The 22,752-nt window shown below is 42.6% G+C and overlaps 1 protein-coding gene across 5 annotated transcripts in view; it reads right to left on the bottom strand.

Moving 5' to 3' along the window:
• Window positions 1-22,752, bottom strand: part of PATJ (PATJ crumbs cell polarity complex component) — a 434,245-nt gene that overhangs the window by 96,537 nt on the left and 314,956 nt on the right. For 3 of the 5 annotated variants that reach the window (XM_033225088.1, XM_033225091.1, XM_033225089.1), the window contains exons 31-32: window positions 20,298-20,390; window positions 10,563-10,619 (exon numbers count right to left, since the gene is read on the bottom strand). In XM_033225088.1, coding sequence (XP_033080979.1) covers window positions 10,563-10,619; window positions 20,298-20,390 — 150 coding nt within the window. The remainder of the gene's footprint in view (window positions 1-10,562; window positions 10,620-20,297; window positions 20,391-22,752) is intronic. The other 2 variants (XM_033225090.1, XM_033225092.1) reach the window with 1 other exon arrangement.

Here is a 22,752-nt window from a genome sequence, read left to right as displayed (position 1 = left end):
GATATGATATAAAATGAACTAAAAAAATCACTTCATCTTGTAATTCTTCCCTTAGCCCCTGGGTGGTGCCCCTTCCACAACATGAAGCAATTAATTTTATCACTTATTTGCAAGATTATATTGTATTTTTTTATGTATGTGTCTCCCATATCTTAATAAGATCGACTTTGTCTTATTTCTTTCTTCAACATATGGCAGAATAGAACACGGGCTTTATAAAGTGTTAGTGCTGAATGAATCAAAGTTCGGGAACTTAAATCTTAAATGCACCTGGGTGGATTTGAGAGCCTGCCATGAAAGGAAGGTCGCACAGTGAAGGGCACTCTGTGGCCCTTACTTTAAGGGATCACTTGAAAGAGAGAAAAAAAGACATGGAAAGGTCAATAAGGCTCATAGGAATTTTTAGAGGAAAAACTCTAACCTGCCTCGTAAACGGAAACTATTGGTGTTATTCCTACCAATGTGTATCACATGGCCTTAGGAGGAGCAAAAGTAAGTGCCTCTGTTTGAAAATGATATTGCAGATCTGCAATTCGACCTTGGTTTCAACCCCAATTAACCAGCAGTGGGACAAAGGACCTAACTTCCCTAACTACAGGTTTAAAAATCCAATTTGCGTATCACATAGAGGAAGTACTAATTTGGTTTTATTCTTCCTTTTAGTATTCTTACTTTTTAGTAAAAGGAAATGGCACTGGAATAACAGCCAGAAAATCTGGGTTCAGACTGGTTCTGCTACTTACTAGCAGTAACAGTGTTTGGAAAGCTTCATTTCTGGCAACATTAAAAATGCAGTAACAGCTACGTGAATAAGGGGCTGTGAGCAAAGTTGAATTCAATACATGCTTACTGAGCACCTACTACATGCTAGCAGATAGAAAAAGAAAAACAGAGGAGCCCTTGCCCTGAGCACATGTACAGATCTAGTGAGACAGACGTTAAAGAAATAATCATAGAAATGATGAATACAACTGAATGGTAGATGCATGAAGGTGTGTGGTGGGGAGCAGGAGCCTGAAGTGTCAGTTTCCTTCCTTTTCTCTTGTCCTCAAAAATGTAGAAGGAGGAGATGAGGAAATTGGATTTCTGAAAAGTATCTGGTCTAACACACTGTCCCATTTCTTATATTGATTACCCTTAAACATCCCAGCCAAGGGACGGAGCTGGTACATGATGATGACGAAAATTATGAAATCTAAAATCTCCTGAGTATGACTGTGCCTGCTACTGAGCTAGGCATATTACACATTTGTTGTGTACACAACAGACCTGTGTATTAGGGACAATTATTGCTCTTATTTAGAGCTGAGGTAACTGGGGCACAGAGAGGCTAAATTATGATTTGCCAAGCCAGAACTTAACCCAGACGCATCGTGCTGCAGAGCCCTTGCTCTTAACTGAGGAGTAAATCTCCAGGGAAAGGGAAAGTACTGTTTACCTCCTCCCAGCAACACACGCAAGATTCTTAGCCAGCAATGACATAGTGATTCCATTTTTAGATTCAATATCAGGTCAGAACAAGTCATGCCTGCTTATTTTAAACTTGGATTGGGAAAAAAATCATGGCACTAGCCATGGCAGTGACCTTGGGTCACTTTCCTTCATGTTTTGTGTTTAAACATGAGTTTGTAATTTGCTAATTGCCCAATTATTACACCAAAGGAGCTCTTAATGCCTTCAAAACTGAGGTTTGGGGACATTCTAATGTGTTTCCTTTGCAAGGGACCTCTCCATAAGAAGACTGAAGAACGGTTGTAGGAAGGTCATCTCATTTCATGAAAGAAACTGATATGACACATTCTGTCAGCATGATGCTATAATCTTCAGCACAGCACTATGAGCTCTGAAAGAAAAGGCTCTGTGGGCCAGGAAAATTACTGTGATCAAGCGAAGGAGCTTCTGAAAGGTGAACATAAAAGGCAATACCGGCAATATCCCATATAACAGATGGGTGAGATGTCCAGCTAACAATCCCCAAAGCTGGTTGATCTCTGTCCCAAAGCTCGACAATCAAAATGCCCTGTCTCTCTGGCCACAGTAACTTGTCCAAGGGTGGACACTTGAACCACACAAGAACATTCTACGGATTTTCCAAAGTAGACCCAAGGGAAGAGTCAGTTTTTTTCTGGCAGAGAGGCTTAGGAGCTTCGGGCAGCCATACACACACCAGGCTGAAGAAACACATCTGCAGAAGAGTCAGATAACCAGAGAGAACCCTGGCAGCAGCAGGTCTCTGGTTCCAACCGCCTCTGAGGCTAAGTGTCAACCACACGCGCGGCCTGCAAGTATATGAAAAACAAACAAACAAACCTCTAGCCCTTGAGTAAATTTCTCCTTTTGTCTAAGTAATGTCAAATTGAGATTCTGTCACTTGCAACCAAGAGACTCCTAATTGAAACAGGGTGGAGCCCATCTCTCCCAGAAAATATCCACCAGGATGACAAACTCAGATGCATCCAGGAATCAGGCTGCAAGGGAGCCAACTGAAGATGAATGACGCAAACTGAGTATAAGACAACAAATTAGGCCAGGCGCGGTGGCTCATGCCTGTAATCCCAGCACTTTGGGAGGCTGAGGTGGGTGGATCACTTGAGTTCAGGAGACCAGCCTTAGGGAACATGGTGAAATCCCATCTCTACAAAAATACAAAAATTAACCAGGCATGGTGGTGCACATCTGTGGTCCCAGCTACTCAGGAGGCTGAGATGGGAGGATCGCTTGAGCCTGGGAGGCAGAAGTTGCAGTGAGCTGAGATCATGCCACTGCACTCCAGCCGGGGTTATAGAGTGATACCCCATCTCAAAACAAACAAACAGAGGTGGTGGTTTAGCCTAAAAGCATTCAAATTCAACAATTCTTAAAACATGCCCATCAGACAAACAACAAACAAACACAAATGTTTACTACTACTTTTGGTCCCTGAGCTTCCACTTTGTAGCTGAGGCTGCCTTTGCAAAATTATGACAGTAAGAGAAATGTGACATAGTTGATTCAATCTAGCTTCTTGACTGCCTCGCCGTCCTTGATCATTCCTGTATGTAGGCCATAGTAACTCTGGGAGGAATTTAGTGGATAGTTTAACTTGAAAGCAAAGATGATAATAGTCCCCACCTCAAACTAACCTCTTCCTTGCTTAGGGATCAAAAGCTCCCTTAGTAAGAGTAATGAAAGGCCACAAAAATAGGATTACGGGGCCTGGGCATGGTGGCTCACATCAGTTTCAGCACTTTGGGAGGCCGAGGTGGGTGGATAATGAGGTCAGGAGATTGAGACCATTCTGGCTAACATGGTAAAACCCCATCTCTACTAAAAATACAAAAAATTAGCCGGGAGTGGTGGCATGTGCCTGTAGTCCCCGCTTCTCAGGAGGCTGAGGCAGAAATGCTTGCACCTGGGAGGTGGAGGTTGCAGTGAGCCAAGATCGCACCACTGCACTCCAGCCTGGGTGACATGGCGAGATTCCATCTCAGAAAAAAAAAAAAAAAAAAAAAAGAATAGGAATTATGGGAGGCGCTTGGACTTTCTGCTAAGAGAGGCAGTTTCCATAATCCCTTGCTTCTCAGGGGTCATATAGCTAGAGGTCACAAGGTTTGTGATTTCCCCAATTGTAGATAATATCACTATTGTAGAACCTAAGCTTGGTTCTTTGAGATATCTTTCAAACTGACCCCATGTAGACTTGTGACTCATGATTCAACTGATCCTGTGGCTCCACCCAGAGGTGGATCAGTGCACAAGGACTGTTTCCACACCTCTATGAATTTACCCCCAACCAATCAGCAGCACCCATTCCCTAGCCCCCTGCCCACCAAACTGTCCATAAAAACCCCAAGGTTGAGCCTTCAGGGAGACTGAACTCCAGTTCTCCTGTGCGTGGGCTGGTCTTGCATCAATTAAACTCTTTCTCTACTGCAATGCTGTGGTCTCAGTAGGTTGATTTTGTCTGTGCAGTTGGCAGGAGGAATATACTTAAAAAGCCTTTTCCTGGGTCAGTTCCAGCCTACTTCCTACTTCCTACTCATCTAACCACGTGGATTAGGTGAAATCACATTAGCAAAGTTCCCACAGGCCAGGCTTGGTGTCTCCTGCCTGTAATCCCAACACTTCGGGAAGCTGTGGTGGGAAGACTGCTTGACCCCAGGAGGTCAAAGCTGCAGTGAGCTGTGATCACACCACTGTGCTCCAATCTGGGTGACAGTGTGACCCTGTCTCACAAAAAAAAAGTTCCCACAGCACCTAGCTTTGTCCTTCAATAATACTTATTAACCTTAATAAGTACTTATTTAAAGTTGGATTCAAATCTTGGCTGTGACACTTATTAGTTGAGTGTCTCTGTGTCTCAATTTCCTTATTTATAAAATGGGAATAGTAATAGGCCAATCTCATATAAAATACAAATTAATACACTTAGAATAATGCCTATAGAATGCATAGTAAATGCCATGAAATCTTTAGCTGCTGTTATCTTCAGCAGTTCTGAAAGCTCCCTGAAGGCAGGATTCTTCACTGTCACTACAGCTTGGTTAGTGCAGAGCCTGGGACATAACAGGCCCTCAATACAAACTTGCTTAATTTCTGAAAGAGAAGGTGGATTTATAGCTCCCTTTGAAAGAGAACAAAATCAACACACATTTTAGATTACAGGTTCTTATTATGTGGGCAAATAAGGCTTCCCAGAAATCTGAAAACTTTATAGACTCAGAGAACAGCGGCCAAGCAGCACTTGTTTCTGAGGAGCAGTGGGATTCTGAAAAGAGGGGATGTGACCAGTGTGAGAAAGTCTGAGTTCTGGGTTCTGAGCCCTGTCATTTTACTTCTCTAAACCCTGAGTGCTAATAATTACGATTGTGAGATCACTTTCTCAATTTAGAAAAAATCTGATAAGCAAGTAATTCCTTCTGGGCAAGTTAAATTTCAAGTTGAGTAAGTCTCCACACTGGACCAGTTACAGTGGTTGGGAATGAACGTAAGCTAGTAGACATCAAAGCTGTAAATTTGTTTTTTTTTAGACAGTCTTACTCTATCACCCAGGCTGGAGTGCAATGGCATGATCTTGGCTCACTGCAACCTCCGCCTCCTAGGATCAAGCGATACGCCTCAGCCTCCCGAGTAGCTGGAATTACAGTCAAGTGCCACTATGCTGGGCTAATTTTTGTATTTTTAGTAGAGAAGGGGTTTTGCCATGTTGCCCAGGCTGGTCTAGAACTCCTGAAATCAGGTGAGCCGCCTGTCTCAGCCTCCCAAAGTGCTGGGATTACAGACATGAGCCACCGCGCCCGGCCTAAAGCTATGAATTTGTGTCAAAACTGTGTGCCTACATTTCTGCTGTCTTTGAGTTCATGAGGTTACTTTCTCTGTTACTCTGGTGTCTCTACATTATCTTCATTTACTACAGTGAGAGGAACAGAACAGAAGAAAAAACCAAAAGCTTTTCTCCAGAGACTTTCCTGAAGGAAATAGACCTGAATGTAAAATCTACAGCCTTTTTTATCACCAAGAAAAGGAAATTTATCATGTACACAAATCTCAAGTGGTTTTCAGGAATACAAGATATAAAGAACAATGAGCTGTGAAAAATGCCACATATTTGAATGCACTTGAACTCTGCCATTGGCAATTTGCATACTGTCACAAAAGAGAAGCCAGTGCTGACTCAGTCACACTTTCCTGCTCCTTAGAGGGAATTCCTAGACTCTTGCTATAGATGCATTTTTCATGTTGCATCTGAAACAGAAAAAAAGATTTACACAGTGACATCTGCTCCCAATAGCAAACCAGAAATCCAGCAGTTGATAGAGTGCAAATTGGGGGCAAAACTCGATTTTAAGCATACAGTTCAAGACCTCATTTTAAAAATGAGTAGGATATAACACCTGGGAATTCTAGCCTGGAAGTAAGACCTAACAAGAAGCCCATAATCATTAGAAACACATTTTAAGCTATTTTTTCATACTTGGATACCAGCACTTTAAAAACACTTGTGAGGGCCCAGCGCAGTGGCTCATGCCTGTAATCCCAGCACTTTGGGAGGCCGAGGAGGGCAGATCACTTGGGCTCAGGAGTTCAAGACCAGCCTGGCCAACGTGGTGAAAGCTCATCTTTACTTACAATACAAAAAAAAATTAACTGCGCATGGTGACGCACACCTGTAATCCCAGCTACTCATGTGGCTGAGGCAGGAGAATCGCTTGAACCTGGGAGATGGAGGTTGCAGTTAGCTGAGATTGTGCCACTGCACTCCAGCCTGGGCAATAGATGAGACTTGGTCTAAAAAAAAAAAAAAAGCATTATGGTTCATACCCCAATTATACTTCAAAAGTCATTAAGTCCATAAGATTAAAAACAAAAACCGTATTATCATCTTAGTAGACTCGGAAAAAGCTTTCAATAAAACCCAACATACCTTTGTGATAAAAACCCTTAACAAACTAGGCATCGTAGGAACGTATCTCAAAAAACTCACAGCCAACATCATATTGATTGTGTAAAAACTGGAAGCATTCCTCTTTAAGAACTCTTAAGAACTCTTACGTTCCAACAAGACAAGGATGCCCACTCTCACCACTCCTATTCAACATAGTATTGGAAGGGCTGGCCAGAGCAACCAGGCAAGAGAAAGAAATAAAAGGCATTCAAATAGGAAAATAAAAAGCCAAATTCTCTCCTTTCACTGAAGATATGATTCTGTAACTAAAAAAACCTAAAGACTCTGCCAAAAGACTACCAGAACTGACAAATGACTTCAGTGAAGTTTCAAGATACAAAATCAGTGAACAAAAATCAGTAGTAGTTCTATACACCAAATACATTCAAGCTGAGAGCCAAATCAGGAATGCAACCCCATTTACAATAGCCACACACAAAAAATACCTAGGGATACATTTAACCAAGGAGGTGAAAGAGCTCTATAAGGAGAACTACAAAACACAGCTGAAAGAAATCAGAGATGACACAAACAAATGGAAAAACATTCTATGCTCATGGACTGGATGAATCAATATTGTTAAAATGGCTATACTGCCCAAAGCAATCTACGCATTCAATGCTATTTCTGTCAAACTACCAATATCATTTTTCACAAAAGTAGGAAAAGCTATCCTAAAATCTGTATGGCACCAAAAAAGGGCCTGAAGAGCCAAAGCAATCTTAAGGAAAAAAGAAATGAAGCCAGAGGCATCTCATTATCTGACTTCAAACTATACTATACAGCTATAATGACTAAAACAGCATGGTACTGGCACAAAAACAGACATTCAGGGCAATGGAACAGAATAGAGAACACAGAAACAAAGTTGCACACCTACAACCAACTGATCTTTGCCAAAGTCGACAAAAATAAGAAATGTGGAAAGGACCCCCATTCAATAAATTGTGCTGGGAAAACCAGCTATTCATTTGCGAAGAATGAAACCGGATCCCCTTCTAGTACCACATATAAAAGTTAACTCAAGATGGATTAAAGACTTAAATTAAGACCTAAAAGTATAAAAATCCTAGAAGAAAACCTAGGAAATGTCCTTCTGTACATCAGCCTTCACAAAGAATTTATGACTAAGTGCTCAGAAACAATTGCAACCAAAACAAAAATTGACAAGTGGGACCTAATAAATAAAGAGTTTCTGCACAGCAAAAGAAACTATCAACAGAGTAAACAGACAACCTACAGAATAGAAGAAAATATTCATAAACTACGCATCCAACAAAGGACTAATATCCAGAATCCATAAGGAACTTCAACAAATCAACAAGCAAAAAACAACCATATTAAATAGCAGGCAAAGGCAAAGGACAAGAACACACTCTTCTGGAAAGAAGACATACACCTGGACACAATGTCTCATGCCTGTAATCTCTGCACTTTGGGAGGCCAAGCCAGGAGGATCACTTCAGGCTAGGAGTTCAAGATCAACCTGGACAACGAAGTGAGACCCCACCTCTACAAAAAATTTAAAAATTAGCCAAATGTGGTGGTGTGCCTATAGTTCCAACTACTTGGGAGGCTGATGTGGGAGGATTGCTTTTGCCCAGGAGTTCAAGGTTCCTATGAGCTATGACCATACCACTGCACTCCAGCCTGGGAAACAGAGTGAGACCCTGTTAAAAAAGAAAAAAAGAAAAAAAAAAAAAGAAGACGACATAGAAGCAGCCAACCAACATACGAAAAAATGCTCAACATTGATAATCACCAGAGAAACGCAAATCAAAACTATGAGATACCACCTCATACCAGTCTAAGTGGCTACTATTAAAAACTAAAAAAATAACAGATGTTAGTGAGGCTATGGAGAAAAGGGAACTCTTATATGCTATTGGTGGGAATGTAAATTAGTTCAGCCACTGTGACAAGCACTTTGGAGATTTCTCAAAGAACTAAAAATAGAACTATCATTCAACCCAGCAATCCCATTACTGGTTATATACCCAAAGGAAAATAAGTCATTCTACCAGAAAGACACCTGCGTTCATATGTTCATTGCCACACTACTCACAATAGCAAAGACATGGAATCAACCCAAGTGCCCATCAACAGTGGACTGGATAAAGAAAATGTGTAAGGCTGGGCACGGTGGCTCACGCCTGTAATCCCAGCACTTTGGGAGGCCAAGGCGGGTGGATCACGAGGTCAGGAGATCAAGACCATTCTGGCTAACATGGTGAAACCCCATCTGTACTAAAAATACAAAAAATTAGCTGGGCATGGTGGCGGGCGCCTGTAGTCCCAGCTACTTGGGAGGCTGAGGCAGGAGAATGGCGTGAACCTGGGAGCCTGGGAGGTAGAGCTTGCAGTGAGCCAAGACCGCGCCACTGCACTCCAGCCTGGGTGACAGGGCGAGACTCCGTCTCAAAAAAAAAAAAAAAAAAAAGGAAAGAAAATTGGTGCACACACATCATGAAATACTACACAGCCATAAAAAACACTCAACAAAATCATGTTCTTTGCCACAACATGGATGCAGCTGCAAATTAACACAGGAACAGAAAACGAAATGCTGCATGTTCTCATGTATAATTGGGAGCTAAACATTGGGTACACATGAACATAAAGATGGGAAAAACGGACTGGGCACGGTGGATCATGCCTATAATCCCAGCACTCTGGGATGCTGAGGTGGGTGGCTCACCTGAGATCAGGAGTTCGAGACCAGCCTGGCCAACATGACAAAACCCCGTCTCTACTAAAAATACAAAAATTAGCTGGGTGTGGTGGCGGGCGCCTGTAATCCCAGCTACTCAGGAGGCTGAGGGAGGAGAATCGCTTGAACCTGGGAGGTAGAGATTGAAGAAAGCCAAGATTGCACTACTGCACTCCAGCCTGGGTGACAAGAGTGAAACTCGGCCGGGCGCGGTGGCTCAAGCCTGTAATCCCAGCACTTTGGGAGGCCAAGACGGGCGGATCACGAGGTCAGGAGATTGAGACCATCCTGGCTAACACAGTGAAACCCCGTATCTACTAAAAAAATACAAAAAAAAACTAGCCGGACGAGGTGGCGGGCACCTGTAGTCCCAGCTACTTGGGAGGCTGAGGCAGGAGAATGGCGTGAACCCGGAAGGCAGAGTTTGCAGTGAGCCGAGATCCGGCCACTGCACTCCAGCCTGGGCGACAGAGTGAGACTCCACCTCAAAAAAAAAAAAAAAAAAAAAAAAAAATGAAACTCAATCTTAAAAAAAAAAAAAAAAAAGATGGGAAAAACAGACACTGGGAACTACAAGAGGAGGCAAGGAGAGAAAGAGAGAGGCAAGGCTGAAAAACTACCTACTGGGGTCTGTACTCACATAGGTTCAATCACATCCCAAATCTCAGGATCACACAATGTGCCCTTGTAACAAACCTGCACATGTACCCCCTGTATCTAAAATAAAAGTTGAATGGCTGGGCCTGGTGGCTCACTCCTGTAATCCCAGCACTTTGGGAGGCCAAAGCAGTGGACCACCTGAGGTCAGGAGTTTGAGATCAGCCTGGCCAACATGGTGAAACCCTATCTCTACTAAAAATACAAAAATAAAATAAAAGTTGAAAGGTCTGGCGCAGTGGCTTATGCCTGTAATCCCAACACTTTGGGAGGCTGAGGTGGGAGGACCACTTGAGGCCAGGAGATCGAGGCTGCTGTAAGCTATGATCTTGCCATTGCACTCCAGCTTGGACAACAGAGCAAGACCCTGTCTCCAGGACTCTTCAGTTTATGGAGAGATTTACTTACATTATCTAATATGATCCTCACTCCCTCCCATCTACCACCACCCTATTTTCACCCATCAAGTTATGTTAGTATAGAACTGCTGAACTGAACATGGTGAAACCTATCTCTATAAAAAATACAAAAAAAAGTAGACAAGGATGGTACTGTGCGCCTGTAGTCCTAGCTACTTGGGAGGCTGAGGCAGGAGAATTGCTTGAGCCCTGGAGTTCGAGGTTGCAATGAGCCATGTTTGCATCACCACACTCTGGCCTGGGTGACAGAGCAAGACCTTGTCTCAAAAAATAAATAAGAAATAAAATAAAAGTTGAAATTAAAAATAAAAAAAGTCAGCCCAGTCAAATCCATAAGGCTCGGAATCCTTACCATAGCACCCACAGGCTCTAAGTCTTTGAGCACGTGCATTAACTTCTGGTCCCTCAGCTGCAAAATGGAGAGGACGATAGTATTAATGCTTTCATTATGGGAAGGACAGAGATGGAGATCAACAGTTTCCGCTCAGTTCCTAACAAATAAGCATAGAATCCAGGTGGATGGTATCGCTATTATTATTGCTGTTTCTATCAGGATAAATGAGATCATATTTTAAAGTGCCCATTATAGTGACAGATGTTTCTTGTTTTACAGAGACACCTAAAAACAGACAAGAATGAAGGTAATACTCTTTTCACACAAATCTGCTCTTCTTCCTGTTTCTTTTCTCAGTAAATAGCATCAACCAACCACCCAGTCAGCCATCCTTGATGTATCTGAGAATCATTTTTGCCTCCTCCCTCTTCAACTTTCATATCTACATAACCCTCAAGTCCTATCCATTCTGACCCTGTATATGTTGAAAATCTGTCCATATTTCTTTGTCCTCATGGCCAGATCCTTGGTTTCAGTCATTATTAACTTTCATCTCAGTTATTCTAACAGCTTTTTAATTCTCTTCCTGACTTCAGTTTTGACATTTTCTAACTGATTCTTTGTATTTTATATATATATCATTTTCTTTGCAAAATTGAAAATTGAACAAAGTATCTAACCGATTCTTTTTTTTTTTTTTTTTTTTTTGAGATGGAGTCTTGCTCTCTCACCCAGGCTGGAGTGAAGTGGCGCAATCTCGGCTCACTGCAACCTCCCTCTCTCGGGTTCAAGTGATTCTCCTGCCTCACCTGGGATTACAGATGTGTGCCACCACGCCTGGCTAATTTTTGTATTTTTAGTAGACATGGGGTTTCACTATGTTGGCCAGGCTGGTCACAAACTCCTGATCTCAAGTGATCTGCCCACCTCAAACTCCCAAAGTGCTGGGATTACAGGCATGAGCAACCACGCTGGGCCTAACCGATTTTTCAAAGGGCACCCAGAAGCATCTTTTCAAAAGGTTAATCTCATCTTTATAATTCTCTGTTGAAAACCATTCCAAAGGCTTCCCTTGGTATAAAGTCCTTTCTCCTGGTCCACAAGGCCCTCTGCCAGCCAGCCCCTGCTGCCTCAGTGGTTTTCACTTTCTGCTACTACATCTGCATGCCCATAGTTCTGTCTCTACGATTAGGCCAGGAAGGCAGACGTGAGGACCTACAGGTGATGCCATTAGGGAAACAGGCTGCGTTAGAGAAGAATGAAAAGGCAGGGACTGAGATAAACTCAGAGTACATAATTGAAGGGCGGCTTGGAATGCTGGTCCATTTCCAGTGGAAAATGGGAACGGGATTTTTATGGAAAATCTCCTGATTCATAAAACTTAGCTCAAACATCTTAAGAATGTTGCATAGACTAAATGAAACACATTTGTGGGCTGAATCTGACTCCTGACAACCAGCTTGTGACCTCTGCGTTAGACCAAGTGTGGCATGCTCCTGGACATGAAAGCGGTCTTACTTATCTTTATATGCCTAGAGTTTGGCACGCTGCACAGATTCTAAGAAAATGTGTGCTGAATAATGTTCTGTGCTCTGTGCTCTGGCACACCTACGTTTCATATAGGCAAAATCTGGTATTAATGATAGCTACCACTAACTGAGCTCTTACTGCATGCCACATGCTGTGTCAGAAATTTCACATGCGAAATCATACTTGATCCTTACAACAAAGAAGTGAGCACCATCTTCTCTAATTTTTGGATGAAGAAACATAGGCAGACAGGATAATCCCATTTCCCACAGGCAGGATCTAAGTCTGTTCAGACTTCAGAGCCCATGATTTGTACCTGACAGCCCTTTTCATCTGGAAAAGCAAGTGTTCCCAAACCATTTGGCAATACAGGTGGTAACACGTGACACTGTTTAATAAGTATGTTTAAATTTTTTATATGGATCAAATGTATCAAGGTGGAGAGTAAAGAATGCCTCTAAAATGTTGGTATTCTAGCTGACAAGATCCCTGAAATGGTAAAATGCACGGTCAGCTGCAGTGTGCATTTCCATGGCATAGCTCATTTAGGTTACTGACAAGTTACTTCTGAAAACCATTCATGCTTCCTCAGGCATCTTTCTACCCTGTAAATTCTAATATCTCCACAAAGAAACTCCAAGAAGAATGCTGCCCTGAGTAGACTGGAATACCCTCATTTTTGTATTCTTGCCCTAATGGTCAGAAATTATATTTCACAATGAAAGACAACAGTAAAGACAAATACCACTGAAAATTTGAAAATCACAACATTCAGAAAATTGTTGAAAAATCTAAAATGTTCTTGAGGCAGCCGTATACAAACCAGATCTGTAATGACAAGTGTCACTTGACATACAGAGTGTACTGCTGTTATGCAGTTGTACAAAATGAGGGAAGTACAGTAAGCACAACTGTTCAGGGCGATTCTAACGCGGTTATCTTGGGCTCCTGGCCAAGCTTTGGGATTCTGCTTGTTCTGAAGCCCCGGATGCTGCGGCCATTGCCATTTAAAGAGTTCTAAACCTGCATTCAGAGGAAAGCTTTAAAGAACACTTACAGACACAAGGCTTACATACTGGGGGCAAGAAACGCCAATTATTTTACTGACAACTCTCTGTGAAACTTACCTAGTAAACCCATACATTAAGAGTCAAGGGCCGGGCGCGGTGGCTCAAGCCTGTAATCCCAGCACTTTGGGAGGCCGAGACGGGCGGATCACGAGGTCAGGAGATCGAGACCATCCTGGCTAACACGGTGAAACCCCGTCTCTACTAAAAAATACAAAAAACTAGCCGGGCGAGGTGGCGGGCGCCTGTAGTCCCAGCTACTCGGGAGGCTGAGGCAGGAGAATGGCGTGAACCCGGGAGGCGGAGCTTGCAGTGAGCTGAGATCCGGCCACTGCACTCCAGCCCCGGCGACAGAGCAAGACTCTGTCTCAAAAAAAAAAAAAAAAAAGAGTCAAGCATGTTTATTTTATATGATTTTTGCAAAGACAAAACATGAGAATATATATTGTTTCCACCATCTCTTGTGGACTGCCAGAGCTGCAATCAACTCTCAACCAGGGCCTCAGTGCCCACTCTGGCCTGTTCTATCTGATGCCATACTGCAGCTACAGTGAACTTGAGAGTCATCTCCTGCAGACCTCTGTGGCCTCCCACTGCCATCAGCATGGAGATCACACTGCTTAACATGGCCTGGTTGCTGCTGACCACCCCAATTTTGCTTCCATCTCACCTATCTGGCAACCACAGACTTTCAGTTCATCAGACTCTCAGAGGCTCTAAGGTTGCCTAAAACCTTCCTTTGTTTTCTTCTTTGTCCCATTCCCAATTATTGTCAGCTTCTCCTTCAAATTCATCCCCAGGGTAGCCCTCCCTCTCAAGGTCAAATTCCCTTTTATATGCTCTCTTAGCACCAAGCAACTCTAGTTCTTAGCTTTGATTAGAGTTGAGGTTTCAGGACAGGCACAGTGGCTCACGCCTGTGATCTCAGCACTTTGGGAGGCTGAGGTGGGCAGATCACCTGAGGTCAGGAGTTCAAGACCATCCTGGTCAACATAGTGAAACCCTGTCTCTACTAAAAATATAAAAATTAGATGGACGTGGTGGCAGGTGTCTGTCATCCCAGCTACTCGGGAGGCTGAGACAAGAGAATTACTTGAACCTGGGAGGTGGAGGTTGCAGTGAACTGCGATCGCGCCATTGCACTCCAGCCCGGGCAACAAGAGCAAAACTTCATCTCAAAAAAAAAAAAAAAAAAGAGTTGAGGTTTCAATCTACTTGTGACATTGTTTCTCTCTCCACGAAGGCTGTAAGCAACACAAGAGAAAGCAAACTTCTGTTTATTTTCAGGAGCATCTTCCAAGGACCTAGCATAAAGTGTAGTAACAAGCAGAATGCAAGAATTTATAAGATAAAGTGAGGTTTTAATTTTGATGGACGAAGAAATTAGGCCTTATCTACTAGGGGGCAGATTATTAAACAGTTGAAAAATATTCCAAAAGGCAGATAGGATATATGTGAGTTACTTCATCATTTCTGATTGGATTTCAGTTTCCCCGTTTTCCTCTTTCTCCCAGTTGTTTGCATTTTTAGCACTGAGACACAACATACCGTAACATCCACTCATCCACGGTGCACAATCCAATGCTTTTACCATCTTCAGAGCTGTGCAAACATCATCACAATCTAAGATTATAATATTTTCATCATCTCAGACCGAAAGCTCACACCCTATTACTCTCTCCACATTCTCAGTCCCAGACAACCACTAATTTACTTTCTGTCTCTGTAGATTTGCCTTATTCTGGATATTTCATCTAAATAGACGCCAGGCGTGGTGGCTCATGCCTGTAATCCTAGCACTTTGGGAGGCTGAGGTGGATGGAACACTTGAGACCAGGAGTTCCAGACCAGCCCAGCCAAGATGGTGAAACCCTGTCTCAATTAAAAATACAAAAGTTAGCCGGGCCTGGTGGTGCATGCCTGTATTCCCAGCTACTCAGGTGGCTAAGGCATGAGAATTGCTTGAACCCCAGAGGTGGAGGTTGCAGAGCAGGGAGCTAAGATAACACCACTGCACTCCAGACTGAGTGAGACTTAAAAAAAAAAAAAAAAAAGTGTAGTAACCTCCAATTTGAGCCCTGGCTTCAATGGGTGATATTTTTTTTTTTTTTTTGAGATGGAGTTTTGCTCTCTCACCCGGGCTGGAGTAAAGTGGCGTGATCTTGGCTCACTGCAACCTCTGCCTCTGGGGTTTAAGTGATTCTCCTGCCTCAGCCTCCCAAGTAGCTGAGATTATAGGCACCCAACACCACGCCCAGCCAATTTTTGTATTTTAGTAGGGATGGGGTTTCGCCATGTTGGCCAGGCTGGTCTCAAACTCCTGACCTCAGGTGATCCACCCGCCTCGGTCACAACTATTTTTTTGAGATAAGGTCTTACTCTGTGACCCAGGCTGGGGTGCAGGGGCATGGTCATAGCTCACTGCGGCCTCAAACTCCTGGCCTCAATTAATCCTCCCACTTTAGCCTCCTAAGTAGCTGGGATTACAAACTGGAGCCACGGTGCTTGGTTCCAAGGCAATTTATTTAACGTTTCAGTGCTTCATCTCCTACATGGAGATGATACTACTATATAACTACTATTGTTATGTGAATAAGTTAGCATGTGTTCAAGAGTTTAGAATAATATATTAACTATGATGGTGAACTTTAGGTATCCATCTGAGTGGATTAAGGGATATCTAGCTAGCTGCTAAAACACTATTTCTGGGTGTGTCTGGAAGGGTGTTTCCAGAAATGACAGGCATTTGAAGCTGTGGACCACGCAAGGAAGACCCACCCTCATCCAGTTTGGGCAGGCACCATCCAATTGGTGGAGGGCCAGGTAGAACAAAAAGGCAGAGGAAACGTGAATTCACTCTCTTTTCTGAAGCTGGGACACCATTTTCTCCCGCCCCTGGACATCAGAGATCCATGTTCTCCGGTCTTTGGATTGGAGAACTTCTACCAGCAGCCCCCTGGTTCTCAGGTCTTCAGACTTGAATTGAATCATGCTCCTAGATTCCCTGGTTCTCTAGTTTGCAGACAGCCTATTGTGGGACCTCTCAGGCTCCATAAATACGTGAGACGATTCCCTTAATAAATCTCTTCTCAGATATCCATATATCCTATTGGTTCTGTCTCTTCGGAGAACCCTAATACATTAGCAATTGTGCTTTTCAGGTTGAAAAATTCACTTCAGTTTTTCAAGTTATACCTTAATGTTTCACTCGGAATAGTTGTTCCTTCCATGGCTACCCCTTAATGCTTTCATCAGAATGATAGCATCATCCTCATTAACAACAACTCACTCTTTAACAGTGACTACAGTGCACTCTGGTATGGTTCTAAGTAGTAGTTTTCTGTTATCAACTCCTTAATTTTTCCTCCCATTTTACAGAGGCATAAACTGAATCACAGAGAGAGGTTAAGTCATTTCTCTAAGGTTATAAATGTTAGCAAATAGTGGAACCAGGGTTTGAACCCAATTAGTCTAGCTCTAGTGATTGCACTCTTACTAATTTAATGATACTGCTTCAAAATAGTATATTATATAAACATAGATATTCTGAACATTATAAACACATAAGTTTATATCGAAAAGATTAAAATCTTTCATTCAAGTTCTTTTCAAAAGGCTTCTAACAGGCTCTCATCTAGACTTCTGAAATAGATGCCAGACACTTCCCTGCCTCCAGTCTCTCACAATCAGAATCTATGTTTCACAAACCATCACCTGATCTACAAAAAAGTTATTTCCCCCTTGAAAAATATTTTAGAGAAATGGAATACCTTCTGAAATTATTATAAACTCCTTGGCTATGCAACTGGGGCTACTGAGATACAGACAAAAGCCAACCAACTGAATATACTGAAAATAGCACTGGAGTATGCATAGGCCACGGCTTAGCCTCAGCTCTGAAAACAACATTTTTTTTTTTGACACAGGGTTTCATCTGTCACCCAGGGTGGAGTGCAGTGGCACAATCACAGCTTACTGCCACCTCAACCTCCCAGGTCCAAGTAATCCTCCCACTTCAGCCTCTTGAGTAGCTGAGACTACAGGTGCTTGCTACCACACTCAGCTAATTTCTTCTTCTTTTTTTTTTTTGAATAAAAATGGGGTCTCACAATGTTGCCTAGGCTGGTCTTGAACTAGGTTTGTCTTGAATTAATACTTCATTACAAGACAACAACATTTATGTATATGTTAGGTTGAATCATATGAAATTTTTACCTACCAAAATGGCAATTTCATATGATTCAATCCAACATTTTGCTAACTGATGTACTGTCTGTCTTCCTTCCCCCTCCAACTGTGGAATGAGCTCATGAGGGAAGGCATTTTTGTATGCTTTGTTCACTGTTGTATTTTCAGTACCTGGAACATAGTGGTATTTGGCAAATATTTGTTGGATGAATAAAATGAATTTACTAAGCTCTATTTGCTCTATATTATTATGTATGATTTATATTTTATAGCCTCTTTGTTTCCTAATAGCATCCTAATTACTGTCATTCCTCAACTGAGGAAACTGAAGTTTGGTAGGTCAAGTGACTTCTCCAAGACACCTTTTTTTTTTTTTTTTTTTAAGATGGAGTTTCGCTCTTGTTGCCCAGGCTGGAGTGCAATGGCATGATCTCAGCTCACCGCAACCTCCGTCTCCCAGGTTCAAGTGATTGTCCTGCCTCAGCCTCCCAGGTAGCTGGGATTACAGGCAAGTGCCACCATGCCTGGCAAATTCTGTATTTTTAGTAGAGATGGGGTTTCTCCATGTTGGTCAGGCTGGTCTTGAACTCCCGGCCTCAGGTGATCCTCCCATCTCGGCCTCCCAAAGTGCTGGGATTACAGGCGTGAGCCACTGTGCCTGGCCAGACACTCTTAAATAATACTTTATGCCAGGCCATTTATAGTTATGCCATAAAAGTTGTTCAAATTCAGGCTATCTTTCCTTTCTGAACTAGAACATGCATAGATTCTACTGAAAACAGTGATTAAGAAACTCCAGGACGAGAAGGAGAGACAGTGGGTAAGGGAGGGAACAGAGTAGAAAAAGACAGACACTAGTCAATGGGTTTGGGAAAGCCTGCAATTGGTGAAGCGCAGTATGAATCATTGTCTAAAAAGGACCCTCAGGCCTCCAGGCCCTCTGCCTCTTCAACCGTCTTGACACTTGCAACCCTGTCACTGGTGTTGCTTACTTGGGAACTGGGAGTAGATGATGGATGACTTTTACCTTTGGCCTACACATGAGCCTGGCTGGGACTACCAGACTCTTCCAGGAAGCAAGAGAGTAGTCTCACTCTTTTTACCATTTCCTCTGTGGATGAAATCGGGGACCCCTACCTACAAAATTCTGTTGCTTTAAAAGACTTTCCCCTAACCTGACTATGGAGATACAGTGCCAAAAAGAACAAGTTAACATATTTTTAAGTAAAGGGGCTTTCAGTTTGAAATTCGTTGCTGTCCTTTATTTCCCTTTAGTGCAAAAATGCATTCTACCTTTTGGAAAGGGAAGTCATAATTTTTTACTGCCATTATTCTTTTTTTTTTTTTTTTGAGGCAGAGTTTCGCTCTTGTTGCCCAGACTGGAGTGCAATGGCGCCATCTTGGCTCACCGCAATCTCCGCCTCCCAGGTTCAAGCGATTCTCCTGCCTCAGCCTCCCAAGTAGCTGGGATTAGAGTCATGTGCCACTGCGCCCGGCTAACTTTGTATTTTTAGTAGAGACGGGGTTTCTCCATGTTGGTCAGGCTGGTCTCCAACTCCCACCTCAGGTGATCTGCCCGCCTCGGCCTCCCAAAATGCTGGGATTACAGGCGTGAGCCACTGTGCTGGCCTTTTTTTTAAGTTAATCTCTGATAAATAAACTGCTGCTATGTTTAATGCCAGGGGTCTCAGGTCCCATGGAGGGTTTATTCATGAGTGGCCCATTACAATTTCCACTCCTGCTGAAACGTCCTTTCTGTTCCACCAGAATAAGCTCACTTTCTAGGACATACAATCTGTAGCAGTCGCAATATATATTTTCCAAAACCTGAAAGAGGATAAATGGATAATTTCTCAAATGCCCTGAAGCAAAATGAACAACTCTGGGCTGTCATAAAATCAGAGTTAGATGACACTCCTAAGTGATTAATTCTTTGAGATTTGTAGGGCATTTTTAAACACAGAGGGAAAAAAGCCTACATTTCTTTCTAGAATGTGTAGTCTAACCCTGGAAGTGCTGGGCTACAAAACAGAAAAGCAGATGATGAGCCAAGGCATGGGAGTCAGAGGGTAGGGGAGCCATCTCTCAGCCTATTACATACTGGCTGGGGGCCTTTGGCAAGTTAGTTAACTTCCCTAACTCTCAGTTTCCTCATGTGTAGGAAAATCAAAGAACAGGAAATGCATGCAGAACACAGCACAGTGTCTGATATGCAACAAATGTTCAATAACTATTAAATAATATCAAAAATTAGGGTACATAAGGATGTACCCTAGCCCCTGGGTAAGTTTAAGTATCTTTGCTTTGAATCGATGGAATAAATTTAACATTTTTTTCTTGTGCCTCCAGGACTAATTAAGCACAGCTCTGGCCTTATAAAAACCCAATATTAAGCCAGATATAAAGGAGAAATTGCAGGCCAGGTGCAGTGGCTCATACCTGTAATCCCAGTACTTTGGGAGGCTGAGGCGGGTGGATCATCTGAGGTCAAGAGTTCGAGACCAGCCTGGCCAACATGGCGAAACCCCATCTCTGCTAAAAATATAAAAATTAGCTGGGCATGGTGGCGTGTACCTGTAGTCCCAGCTACTCAGGAGGCTGAGGCAAGAGAATCGCTTGAACCTGGGAGGCAGAGGTTGCAGTGAGCCGAGATCATCACACCACTGTGCTCCAGCCACTGTGCTCCAGCCTGGGCGACAGAGTGAGGCTCCAGCTCAAAAAAAAAAAAAAAAAAGGGAGAGCTTCCTTCCTTAATCTCAGACAACACAATTCAGGTGTCAACAAGGTAAGAGAAGATGCTCTTTTTCAGAGTCAATGGGTCACTCACTACATAAAATAGCTTCTCGTCTCAGAGACGAAGATTCCCAAGAGAAGCAAACATGATAGGTGGTTCTTTCCAAGGTGGTACAAAATATAAGTGATACATTCCTAAACAGAACACAGGATGAAAAATACTCAAGATTCTCACCAGTTTGAAGCTTTCACTTTCAGGCAATTGTTTAATACCAGCTTTGAGGCTCCCATCTTCCTCACTACTAACAGGTTCAGTGCCGCTCTGATCCTATGGAACGTTAAAAAGAAAATGGCAAAGATGTCATTCTTCACTCACACTCCCTCGAATTGTACACATACTCACTGTCATTTGCTCACTGTATGGTTGTGGTGGACATTGTTTCCTCTGAGGAAGCCTTTTCTGTTTTCTCTCTCTCTAGCAGAAGACTGTTTTGCTGTTGTTGTTTCAGGTATCTATCTCTGCTGCTCACACACAGGCCTTAGGGAAAGCCGGTCCCTACCCTCTGTTTCAGGTGTAGGCCTGATTGCCTAGGATAGTCTTATTCTTTTCCCAATGATTTTGTCAGGAATGGGCAGATCAGGAATAGATTTTGTCAGTTCTGGCCAGTGAAATATAAGGAGAGGTTTGCTGGAGATGTGTGGAAAAGTTCTTCCTTAATCTTAAGAGAGCCGCAAAAAGTCCTTATACCTCCCAAATTAACAAGCGAGCATGAGCCCAAGTTTCCATGGACAGCTGTGCCATGATGACGAGGGAACCAGCCTTAGGATAAGGCTGACCTTGTGGGTTACAAAGCAAAGGTAGAGATAGAAAGAATTGGTTCTGTGACGGCAAAACTAGGTCACTGGACTGAGCAAACTTGGAGGCCAGCCTTATCCTTAACCACTTTCTGTGAGAGCTAATACATTTCCTATTGCTTCAGCCAGTTTGAGTTAGCCATTCTGTTACCTCCAGCCCAAGCTTTCTCACTGAGTCAGTTGACTGTATTTTGTATATGACTAAACTGCTTGAGATAAGAGACTGGGTTTATCTCGTTGATTTCTTTTTTTTATTTAATAAAAAATAATGTTTCTTTAAAATTTAATCAACAATTTTTTTTTGTTGTTGTTGGGCGAGACAGTCTTGCTCTATCGCCCAGGCTGAAGTGCAGTGGCATGACCTCCGCTCACTGCAACCTTCGCCTTCCAGGTTCAAGTGATTCTTGTGCCTCAGCCTCCTCAGTAGCTGGGACTACAGGCGCATGCCACCACACCAGCTAATTGTTGTGTTTTCAGTAGATGGGGTTTTGCTATGTTGGCCAGACTGATCTCAAACTCCTGACCTCAAGTGATCTGCCTGCCTCAGCCTCTCAAAGTGTGTCTTGTTGATTTCTGAAATCAAGTCCCATCACCATGCCTGGCACGTGGAAACCACCTAACACTGATGGAACTAATGAATGCACTGAGTACTTGTTTTCTTTCGTGACTTTTTCTTGCAGAATCCTGAAAGTATGTATTTACATAAATGAGACACCTGGCAATAATACATACCACTAAAAATCTAAAACATATTAGGTATCTCCTCAATTGAATTATGACATATTAAATGTTATAGTTAACTAACTAGAAGTTACTTTACTTTCTGGGGGTATATAAGGAAGGATAAGAATGATAAATGGAATATCCACATTGTACTTACCTGGACTTTTATTTTTAATCACCACCATCCTGGGATTACTACAAATTTGGCTGAAATAGTTTATAGGGAAAATAGTTTTGATTTTGAGAAATTTAATCTCACTCATAATTTGATGCAATTTAAAGCAAAGAGAGCAATCTTTCAACTATCAAATGGACAACAAAATAGTAAAAGAACATTTAATATTGGTAATGTCAGGGAGAGAGGAATTTTTTTCTTTCTTTTTTTTTTTTGTTTTTGTTTTTGTTTTTGTTGAGACGGAGTCTCGCTCTGTCGCCCAGGCTGGAGTGCAGTGGCCGGATCTCAGCTCACTGCAAGCTCCGCCTCCCCGGTTTACTCCATTCTCCTGCCTCAGCCTCCCAAGTAGCTGGGACTACAGGCACCCGCCACCTTGCCCAGCTAGTTTTTTGTATTTTTTTTAAGAGACGGGGTTTCACTGTGTTAGCAAGGATGGTCTCGATCTCCTGACCTTGTGATCCGCCCGTCTCGGCCTCCCAAAGTGCTGGGATTACAGGCTTGAGCCACCGCGCCCGGCCTGGAGAGAGGAATTTTTATACATCACTGAGTGAATGTAAATTAAGATAATCTTTTCAGAAAAAAAACATACTCTGTGTGTGCGTGTGTGTGTATGTGTGTGTGTGTAATTGCTTACTTCTGGGGAATGGAATTGGGGAATGGGTGATTTTGCATTAATTATTTCTATACTGTTTCATTAGAGGAGAATTATCACATACAATTGCATATTTAAACATAAAGTAAGGGGAGACTATGAGAAACACCTAAAAGAAGAAAAAAAAATTAAAGAAAACAAGCAGCATGGACTTTAGAATTGCACAGATTTGGGTTCAAATCTCAACTTTGCCACTTAGAATTATATGACTTGGGGCAAGTTGCTTTCAAACCTGAGTACAGGTTAAGTATCCCTTGTCCGAAATGCTTGGGAATGTTTTGGACT

This window comes from Trachypithecus francoisi, unplaced genomic scaffold (genome assembly GCF_009764315.1).
Source record: "Trachypithecus francoisi isolate TF-2019V2 unplaced genomic scaffold, Tfra_2.0 Lachesis_group12, whole genome shotgun sequence".
Classification (NCBI taxonomy): Eukaryota; Metazoa; Chordata; class Mammalia; order Primates; family Cercopithecidae; genus Trachypithecus; species Trachypithecus francoisi.
Note: the sequence above shows the minus strand (reverse complement) of the source record. Positions and strands in the feature narration are given on the sequence as shown.